Below are 11,600 nucleotides of genomic sequence, written 5' to 3' on the forward strand. Positions count from 1 at the left end.
AGACAAAATACTGCCATTTATGACAACATGGTTGGATCCTGAGAATATCATACTAAGCAAAATAAGTCAGATGGAAAAAGTCAAGAACCATATGATTTCACTCATATGTAGGATATAATACTGAAAGCAACAAATGAACAAAGACAAACAAACAAAAACTCATAGACACAGAAAACAGTATGGTGATTACAAGAGGGGAAGGGAATAGGGGGGTAGAGTGGGTAAAAGGGGGATAAATGGTGATTGAAGGAGACTTGACTTTGACTGGTACAATATAATATATAGATGATGTGCTGTAGAATTGTACACTCAAAGCCTATATAATTTTAATAACCAACATCACCCAAATAAATTTAATAAAATTTAAAAATAATGGCTATCTAATTTTTCACTTTAGTATGGTTGTGGGGAGCTGATTTAAATGACATTGGGCATTCTCATGGCTGGGAAACAATTTAGGAGAAAAAGATATGGAGTTCCCATTTGTACTGGTCCATAATAAATAATGTCTGATAATCATTGGCATCACTTCCCATTTTCCAAACAGTCAGTGTCATCACATAAACTAAATTAGGTAGGCTAAATCTGAGGCTGAAAGGTACTTAGTGGAACTAACAGGCATACAGTAATTTCATGAAGACTGATAGTTCAGTTCACTTAAATTTCATTTTGCCATTATTCATAATAATTACAAGCACAGGTTCCATTTTTTATTATCTTAATAGCTCTTTCAAACTAAATGGAAGCTGAAAGCATATTTAAAATGTAATTTGTATGATTACTCACAAGTTTGTATGAAAGAGAAGATGTTTGAGAATAAATTAGGTTAGAAAATGGATGATAATGTTTAGGGAAAAAATGACAAAGCTTCTGTGTTTAACATCCCTATATTTGGCTCTTAAAGGCTAACCTAAATGTATGATACTTCGCATATATTGACATTCTAATGTAGCATATTCCTTCTTCTGACACTTTGAACATCCCTTCTTCTCCATCTGTCCCCACCCCTATTCAGTACAGGACACTCTGAGAGCCTCAGCAGCTTAAGAGAAAAGAAGAGGCAGTAAATATACTGTAACCTATGACTGAGCCTCCTTACATTTTCATTATTGGTTTCCCACTCAAATGCTGCTCTTGTTTGCTCCTGGTTAGCCTCCAGGATGACAGTATTGGGGTGCCATGGGTTAGGGCTCTAATCATCCATAATAGTTCTATGTCATTTAGAGGATTTGGTATGACATTTTCCAGGCCCAGATGACAGTTTTTTCCTTCTAGGCTGGGAGACATAGAGAGGTGTTTTTTGTTTGTTTGTTTTTAATCTTAGGAATATATATTATTGTACATGGAGAATAAATAAACATTTTCTTTCTTTACTTATCATTCCATAGACATGAGCCAGACACAGGAGCTCCAACTTAAATATCAAAAGTTCCCCTTGACAAAAGGGGTGATAAAAGAAAAACAAGTCCTATATTGTGGATTTTAGCTCATCACCATTGACAAAGACTCCCTCCTCAACCAAAATTAATGTTTTGTTGGTTTTTTTAAAAATATATTTTATTGAGTTTTTACAGAGAGGAAGGGAGAGGGATAGAGAGTTAGAAACATCGATCAGCTGCCTCCTGCACACTCCCTGCTGGGGATGTGCCCACAACCAAGGTACATGCCCTTGACCGGAATCGAACCTGGGACCCTTGAGTCCACAGGCCGATGCTCTATCCACTGAGCCAAACCGGTTAGGGCCCAAAATTAATGTTTTAATAAACATTACATGTATTTAAGATCTACAATATGATGATTTGATATAGTCAGGCTCCTCTTGAAACCTCTTTTCAACTAGGCCTCAATCTTGGCCTATAAAAATTTCAACTTTCAGCACAAAGAATTTCACCCACTCCATACATAATGAGACTTAAACAAACACTAGGATAGAAAAATAAGTTAAGATGTGAAAACTAATACTGTTTTGTTCATACAGACTGGCGGTAATTCTGTATGTGAAAAATACAGACCAAACTGGTAACTAATAGGATTGGATTGTTCTGGAAGTCCAGCAAGAAGAGGAAAGAGAAAGGAGGTTTCAAGGTGTTGTGATCTGGACAAAATGTGAAAGAATTATATGTACCTTCCTAGAAAGAATAGAAAAAGGTTGTCATACAGCAGACAGCCTGAGGTAGTTTTGATTTGAAGGGGTACTGAGTTTGCCAGCCTGCTACACCTTTACTACGGTTGCTATAGTTTCAGGCATTGTGACCTAACAAAGTACGGTGTCATACCCCAGGGCCATAAGCAGCAGAGAAAAGCCTTGGCCCATCAGTCTTGTCCAACATCTGACGGGGGTGGCAGCCAGCTGTGGGTGCCCAAGAACTTGGCACTGCCCAGATCCATCTAAAGGGGCATATCTCCCTTCTCGGTGGCACGTTTTCAGCGAAAAGAAGAAAACCAACGTCATTATCAAGGTAATGAGTTTATAAATTTCTTTTTTTTAACAGTTCTTTAGAATCTGTACAGGAGGGACTTTTATGCCTCCCTCTCTTTCTAGGCTAGTGATCTCTAGCTCTGGAAAAAAGAAACTACCCCTTTTGAGGGTGTCTGAAGCCTTTTTCTAAATCTTTGGGAGAGCCCTAAAAGATGTTCATGTGAGGCAGGGGTGGGAGTCGGGGTAAAGGGTATGGATGTAGTGTTATTATGTGAAATGATAGCTGGGTATAAGAGAGAGAGAAAGTGAGAGCAAGAGAGAGAAGCTGGGTATTAGAGAGAGAGAGAGAGAGAGAGAGAGAGAGAGAGAAGCTGAGTATGAGGGAGAGAGAAGATGGGTATGAGAGAGAGGGGGGAGGGAGTGAGGGAGAAGCTGGGTATGAGAGAGAGAAGCTGGATGTGAGACAGAGAGAGGGAGAAACTGGGTATGAGAGACAGCAAAAGAAGGGTGGGTATAAGAGAGGAAGCTGTGTATGAGAAAGAGCGGGGGGAGACCCTAAGTATAGGGAGAGGGGGGATGGGGAGAAAGAGAAACTATGAATTATGCAAAAATGATCCTGATGATTTCAGAGTGTCCTTTCCCCCACTGCTCGCCCCACCAGTTTCTAGTTTAAAGCAATATGAAATGCAGATGGGTTTCAGGATCTTTTCTAAACTGAGCCAGTTCCTAAAAACCATATATAAACCTTTCAGATTAATTTTCTTTGTCTTTTCAGATGTGTGATCCTATTGACTGGCTACACAGCTCCAGGGGTGTGTGCAAGGTCGATCTCTATAGCCCAACAGAACGGAAAGAACAGGAACGCAAAGTGGTGAGATACAAAATTACTCCTACCAAAGTGTGGAAAGGATTAGCATAGGGATACAGATATACTGGAACCCAGGATAGATTAATGAAGGGTGATAGTGTCGTTCTCAAGCAAGCAAGCTCAATAAAGTCTGTGGGGGACCAGTATGCTTATACATTGCAAAGGGACAAATCAAGGGAAGGGCAAAATGAAGAGCGGTGAAGGAGCGGGGGAGGGAGGGCTAGGGAGAGACTTAGGAGAGGGAGGAATGGTGGTTGCTTAGTTACCAGCCTCTATTACCTAACCTCTGAAGTCATAATATCACTAGCTACCATAAGTTGTACTAAAGTGGGACTCCCTAAGGAGGGCAAAATACTTCATGCTATTTCCCAAACTTTGAGTTATTTGTGTAGTATTTCACTTTTATCATGCTCAAGTACCACTCACACTATTATTTATTTAATATGTGTTTCTACAATGTTTTTAAAATTGACTTACATTTAAAAATTACCATCACCCTAACAATGGTATCCAGGTTTGATCTAGTATGTACTTTTCCTACTAAACAATAAAAAATACACTTATTAAACACAGAAGTGTTTAACCATGTACCACCTAAAGTTTTCTATAGCTTCAATAGTAAAAATACCACTTTTGGGGAACACTAGTATAGTTGAAAGTGCTCTAAGCTGGGAGCTAGGGGAATTGAGATCTAATATAAGTTCCACCTTTGAGTTTGTGTCAGTTAGGCAAGCCACCTCTCTTCTTACTTTTCTCAATAAATGTGGATATTTGGGGCCTCTCTGATAGGTAAGTTTTCTCATCTAGGAAATATAGTAATGACAAGATTCTGTCTGCCTAATAACACTTATTGAGTATTTACTATGTACAAGTACTCTGCTAAAAGCTTTCTTTACATGCACTATCTCAATCAATCTTCCCAAGAACCCTATACGGTAGGCGCTTTATCATCTCAAAGAGAAACTACAGTCTTTTCTCTAGAATTTTTCTAAATGCATCCTCTTAATTTGATGCAGATATGTTTTGTTGATGTGGCCACCCTGAATGTGGAAGATAAAGGTTCCAAGGTAGGTATTCTCTGCTCCCCTCAAAGTTGGAATGGGTAGGAAACTTCGGAAAGGATTGCCAGTGATGACATAATAAAAGGGAAAGGCTGTGGCTGTGGGTGAAAAGGTGGAGGCGATTCAGGTGAGAAGCCATCATTCTTGTGAGCACAGGATCTCTGGTTGAGAATTTACTGTCACTCTTGATACCAAATCTCATTTTAGAAAGCACTTACATTGCTGGTAGGGCTGGAAGAACTAAAGCATGGAAGATATCATGTCAAAACAGTGAAAACATGTCCAAAAGGTCGGTAATTAATGAAATGTGGTTCCTGAGATTGATTGCTTTGTGAATTCCTCTGGGGAAGGGTAGTAATTTGTGGAGAGAAAAGTATATCATTCTTCAAAGACTAGTTAGCACTACAAGTCTACTTCTCCTCCTTCAAAAGTTAGAAAAATATGTCATTCATGTTTGAAGTGGCAGTAGGCAGAGAGGGCAGCCTGGAGAAGTTTCAAAAGGCAACTATTCATAAGAATCGCATCCCTTAATTCAATAGGATGCTGGTGGTTCCAGTTCAGGAGGTGACTTAACCCTGGAGCAGCTGGAAGATAAAGAAATTATTGTTATCAAGGATGTTGAGAAGAAAGACCAGTCCAAGGTATGCTTAGCCTCTGAGTCTACACTTTCTAATTCTCAGAGCCCAGTGCTGAGTCTGAGGACTCTGGTTCAGAGATGGTAAGAGAAATATTGTCAAACAGGCCCATAAATTTGACTACCATGACATTCTAGAGAACACAAGCCTAAGTTCAGAGTCACGGTAAGTTCAATGCCCAGGTATCTAAACATGGCACGCTCAGAATGCCCTTTTCTGATTTCAGGCATCTACTCAAAACAGAATCTTGCTATCCTTATCCTAACAAAGATATGGGTTTATTAGAAAGATCCTTTGCTCTTTTTGTTGCCATGTAATGGGCTTGTGTGACCCACATTGCCCAGTGTCCAACAAAACAACAACAACAAGGATATATGGAGCAGAGAGACTCCACAACAACCAAGAATTGTAGTTACTTGGTCCCTAGGGACATATGGAGCAGACTCCACGACGACCAAGAACTGCAGTTTTCTGGTTACCAGGGATACCCAAGGATATATGGAACAGAGAGACTCCATGACAACCAAAACTGTAGTCGTCTGGTTCCCAAGGATATATTAAACAGAGAGACTCCATAACAACCAAGAACTGTAGTTGCCTAGTCCCCAACCCTGTTGTCTAAGAGATTACCCAGGCTGTTAGGTAGCATAAAGTTAGTAGCAATTAGACTTGCACACCACTGACACATACAGAATCTTCTTGTTTTTTATGTAACTACCCTAAATTATGTCTGTTTGGCTCCTGGTTTGGGGTGGGCATTAGAGCTCATGGCAAGTCACCTTCACAGTCCTGCAAGCCCAGAGTAGCTGATACTGAAACAAGATATTTGGTTTTAGCTCAAAGGAGTCAAATATTTCCTGTTCTGTGTCCCTATGCTCATGTTATAACCAGAAACAACATTTCTGACCTCAGACACATTTGGAGTGGTAAGAGTGGCCCTTAAGGAAGAAAAAAAAAACATTTACAAAATATTCTTTAAAGGGTTTTGGGTTCAGTTGGGAAGGCTCTATTTTGGAGTCTTAAGAAAGGGATAAATTATATCTAGTGTTTATTTTTAAAAGTGCAGATCTCCTTGATTGTAACCTAAGCCTATTTTCAAAATGTTCAACTTATCATGACCTCACATTTCTAGGAATTCAGTGAAAAGAAAGGAGATGAAGCAATGGAAGGGGCAAAGAGGGCAATGGTACTTAGCACTGAGTAGAAGATGTATACAATACATATACACATAAATTTACACAAAGTGGCACAAAGCAACACATATCAATATATACATTTATAGCCCTAGATGGTTCGGTTCAGCCATTAGAGCGCTGACCCGCAGACTGAAGGGTCTCAGGTTAGATTTTGATCAAGGGCAAATGCCTTGGTTGCAGGCTCGATCCCCGGCCCCAGGTCAAGGTTCATATGGGAGGCAACTAATCGATGTGTCTCTCTCACATTGATGTTTCTCTCTGTCTCTCCTCTTCCTTCCACTCTCTCTAAAAATCAATGGAAAAATATCCTTGGGTAAGGATTAACAACAACAACAACTATATATGTCTCTGTGTGTATATATGTATATATGTATAAATATATATATACACACACATATATACACACACACACATTTATATACATCAACAAAAAATCATTTGTACAAGCAATGACACACGTGATAATGGTAAACACATACAAGCATTTCTCCAGCAAACATATAAACATCCATATTCATATCCATGCACACAATGTTAACACACACAGCCTTGATCAAAACACAGTGACCATACAGATTCAGGTATAAGCATAAACTCTTACACAGGACGGGGCAAAAGTAGGTTTATAGCAATAAGTACACAAAACAGAGTTTATTCTTGATTTATTATTAATTATTATATTATTTTCCATTGGAACAACTATAAACCTACTTTGCCCCACCTATAAATATACCTCATGTTGATACAAATACATACCAACTTAAAGTGATACATATTCACTAACACACATTTGTATGCAGTGATACACACATTGACACAAAACAATAACATCCCTACTCATGTGTTTATACACATAGTCCAATATTCAGGATGTGTGCAACACTGACACACATTCTCAATCAGTAGCATCCTATCTAATAAAGAGGGGATATGCTAATTGTCCATCATGCAGTCACAAAGATGGCAGTGCCCACAGCCAATAAGAAGGGAATATGCTAATTGACTGTCACGCCCTCAAAGATGGCAATGCCCACAGCCACAAGATGGTGGCACCCAGTCCCCTCAGCCCCGCCAGGGCGCCAGGCCTGGGGGCGGGCCCAGCCATTCCATGCACCTGCCTCCGGAATCCCCCAGTACCTTCAGCCCCCCAGGCACCCAGGGTCACCTGAGGCTCAGGTAACCAGAGCCAGCTGAGGCTTGAGCTGCCAGCAGTGGCAGCAGCAGAGGTATGATGACACATCACCTTCCCCTGATCACTGGGTCGCTGAGGGCTCCCAGACTGTGAGAGGGGGCAGGCCAGGCTGAGGGAGCTCCCCTCCAGTGCATGAATTTTCATGCACCAGGCCTCTAGTAGCATATAAATATAACATAAACTGTACCTAAATTATTGACATACACAGTCATTATACAATCACCTATTAACACATGCATATTTTAACACATTTATTAATGTATACATTAATATATTCATGAGTATATATGTTAATATGTGAATTTATGCTTTAACATAAAATATATTTATAGCTTCATTATACATGCCATTGGATTTATATCATAAACATATATGCAGATCACTCAAATTGACACTTGCTCATTTACATATTCAGAGACACACTGAAATACACACATATTTTTACATTTACAATATATGCACACTAATATGCACATGTTGGCCCCTATAGCAGACATATAGAATAGGTATTGATGTCAACACATTATTACACGTGCTTTCATATAGTCAGTCATACAGGTGCACTAAAATGCACACATGAACACACACACACTGATACATTTCCACACACTAACAACACAGATTGACATTCTCACATCTTCTTAGATGTTTACACATGAATTGCTATATTGTTATTCATACACACACGTAGACACATTTTTACACATATTGAGATAAGCACAACATGCTCAGGTGAAATTGACAAACATATTGATAGCACTTGCATATAGTTAAGTGTACAAACGTATAATCTCTGAGCTTTTGTTGGTAGGACTTGTGCTTGGATGTGTGTTAATGGATATAATTGTATATTTTGTTTCCCGCATCCCTAATATGTGTGGTTTAGAAAGATATATATTCAAAATAAAATAAGGGGGGGGGAAGTACTCTCCCCAAATTCTTAGGTGTTCTTCTTTTTTTAGACGGAGGGATCTATATGCCTTTTCAAACAAGCTCCCTCTGATCCTATAAGTGTTCTAAATTGGCTTCTCAATGATCTCCAGAAGTATGCCTTGGGTTTCCAACATGCACTAAGCCCCTCAGCTTCTAGCTGTAAACATAAAATAGGAGACACAGAGAATGACTATCACAGATACCCCCATGAAAACTGCTACAGCGTTTATGCCGATCAAGTGAACGTCGATTATATGGCCAACAGACCTCAAAACCTACGTCTAGAAATGACTGCAGCCAAAAATACCAACAATAACCAGAGTCCTTCCACCCCACCAGCAAAATCTCCTAGCACTCAGAGGGCAGTAATGTCTCCTGAGGGAGAATGTTCAATGGATGACCTTTCCTTCTATGTCAACCGACTATCTAATCTGGTAGTCCAAATGGCCCATAAGGAAATCAAAGAGAAGTTGGAAAATGGAAGCAAATGCTTTCATCATTCAATCTATCCAACCTCTGGGGACAAAGGGAAAAACAGCCCTCGCAGTGCTGTGAGCAAGATTGCTTCTGAAATGGTCCATGATGCTGTGGAAATGACCTCTGCAGAAATGCGGGGCACTGGAGAAGAGTGCAGGGAAGGTGGTCGGAAAACGTTTCTATATAGTGAATTATCCAACAAGAACAAGGGGGGAGACAAACAGCTATGCCAAAAAGACAGCAAAGAATTTGCAGATTCCATCAGTAAAGGGCTCATGGTTTATGCAAATCAAGTGGCATCTGACATGATGCTTTCTATTATGAAGACCTTGAAAGTTCATACCTCTGGGAAGCCAATTCCTGCCTGTGTTGTCCTGAAGAAGGTATTGTTAAAACACACCAAAGAAATTGTGTCCGATTTGATTGACTCCTGCTTGAAGAACTTGCATAATATCACTGGAGTCCTGATGACTGACTCTGACTTTGTCTCAGCTGTCAAGAGGAATCTGTTCAACCATGGAAGACAAAATGCTACAGATATCATGGAGGCCATGCTGAAGCGCCTGGTTAGTGCTCTGCTTGGAGAGAAGAAGGACTCTAAATCGCAGAGTCTGTTGTATGCATCTTTGAAAGCTGGGTCCCATGATCTCAAAAACAAGAACCAAGGTAAGAACCAAAGTCTTGAATTCTCGACCATGAAAGCTGAGATGAAGGGGAAGGACAAAGGCAAAATTAAACCAGATCAATGCAAGTCATTGACCAGTGCTGAAAGAGTCGGTGAACACATCCTCAAGGAGAGCCTGAACATATGGAACCAAAAACAAGGAGGAAGCCAAGGCAAAATGACTAGCAAAGCATGCACCAGTAGGGAAGAAAAAAGAGAAAAGATCAGCTCTTCCACAGATTCGCTGGCAAAGGACTTGATTGTCTCTGCTCTTAAGCTGATTCAGTACCACCTAACCCAGCAGGCCAAGGGCAAAGATTCAGTTGAAGATGACTGTCCTTCAACAACGAGCTATATGACTCAGAGTGCCCAATACGAAAAAAATGCATCTGGCCAAAGTGCCAAAGCTCTTTCAATGAAACATCTAGAGTCACGTGGAGCTCCTGGGCCATCTACCTGTCTAAAGGAGGCTCAACATGTAGACTGCCAGAAGTTGGATGTGTCAAACATTGTTCTATCACTGATTCAGAAACTGCTCAGTGAGAACACCTTCAACTGTGATGAGCTATCTGAAGGTGAGAACAAACCTACTGAGCTCAGGGCAAACAAAGCAACTTCCATGTCCAAGAGAGGGGAAGAACAATGCCAGGAAAATCCAGATCTTGACTTCACTGGGATGAAGCAAATGAACCGGCAATTCATTGATCAACTGGTAGAATCCGTGATGAAGCTGTGCCTTATCATGGCTAAGTATAGCAACAACGGGGAAGCCCTTGCTGAGTTGGAAGAACAAGCAGCCATGTCAAACAACTCTCATTACCAGTCTGGTGGCCCCAGATGTAGTCATGATGGTCCAATGAACTATGACGAATTTCCTGGGCCAGAAGTCATCGTCAATAATCAGTGCTCAACAAGTAGCTTGCAGAAGCAACTCCAAGCTGTCCTGCAGTGGATTGCAGCCTCCCAATTTAATGTGCCTATGCTCTATTTCATGGGAGATGATGATGGACAACTGGAGAAGGTAAGCAATGACAAAGCACAAGAAGAAAGAGGGTTGGAATGGGGAGGGGCATGGAGGCAACATTGTACTTAGAGTTCAAGAGCAGTCCAATTTTTTTCAAGTCCGCTCTTTACCATTTGCCTTATGAATTACTTTCACTTCATAAAAAGACACAAAAGTGTGAACCATTAAGTGAGGCTCTAACACCTCAGGGTCTGCACATTTCAGCTAAGAGAAGAGTAAGATTAGCTTTGTTTTATCAATGATCCTTTAAACAAAGTATTTGGTAAAACATTGAGGAGCAATTTTAAGTCTTATGTTTTGAATTTGAAGGCCCTCAAAATACTGCAGAGAGAAAAAGTTTGTTGGTTTTTTTTTGTTTTTGTTTTTTTTCATTTTGATGTATGCCATTAGAGGAGGGTCAAGGGAAAAAGAGAGGAAAGCCAGTCTTGGATCTGTGGCAGCTTTTGCTCTAATCTTAGAATTGTGAGTGGAAAGGTGGGTGAAGGGGTTAGTTCACTTTATCCATCTGGGTCTCTTCTCCAAAAATATCATATGACTCATGCTATCTCTGCTCTTTCCACAGCTTCCTGAAGTTTCAGCTAAGGCAGCAGAGAAAGGCTATAGTGTAGGAGATCTCCTTCAAGAAGTCATGAAGTTTGCCAAGGAACGACAACTGGATGAAGCTGTGGGCAACATGGCTAGAAAACAACTGCTGGACTGGCTGCTCACTAACCTGTGAGCTAACAACGCCTTCAACATCACTCTAGTTACTCTCCTCCCTCCGCCCAGCAGCATTCCATGCCAGCTGGGCACCCCGTCCATTAGGCCGTTGAACAACATACTTCATGATTGTACTTCCCAATACATCTGAGCAGTTGGACTGTACAAGTATAAAGTGTTCAATAAGCTAGGTAACAGCATCAATAAAAAATTTAAAAAAATATGTAATCATTTTCTTGATCAGGTATATCTTAGGCAAAAGAGGGGAATGGGTCCAATTCCAAGTATTGGTGATACAGTGTTAGACTTGGGTCCAAATCTCACCCTGATTTTTTTCTGAGAACCCAAGATATAAAGATATAACTCATGTCCAAGTCCCTAAGTAATCTGGTTTGTCCAAATAATCTGTTCACAAATCTAGAGGTCCACACA

At 40.4% G+C, this 11,600-nt stretch overlaps 1 protein-coding gene across 1 annotated transcript; it reads left to right on the plus strand.

The window, feature by feature from the left end:
* Positions 1-3,194: 3,194 nt before the first annotated feature.
* AKAP4 (A-kinase anchoring protein 4) lies at positions 3,195-11,187 on the plus strand (the record flags this gene model as incomplete). The annotated part of the gene is made up of 5 exons (XM_079764677.1): positions 3,195-3,290; positions 4,304-4,354; positions 4,888-4,989; positions 8,334-10,466; positions 11,032-11,187. The coding sequence occupies 5 exons, from the start codon at positions 3,195-3,197 to the stop codon at positions 11,185-11,187; spliced, it is 2,538 nt and encodes an 845-aa protein (XP_079620803.1).
* Between the last annotated feature and the right edge of the window lie 413 nt (positions 11,188-11,600).

This window comes from Cnephaeus nilssonii, assembly GCF_951640355.1.
Source record: "Cnephaeus nilssonii genome assembly, chromosome: X".
Classification (NCBI taxonomy): domain Eukaryota; kingdom Metazoa; phylum Chordata; class Mammalia; order Chiroptera; family Vespertilionidae; genus Cnephaeus; species Cnephaeus nilssonii.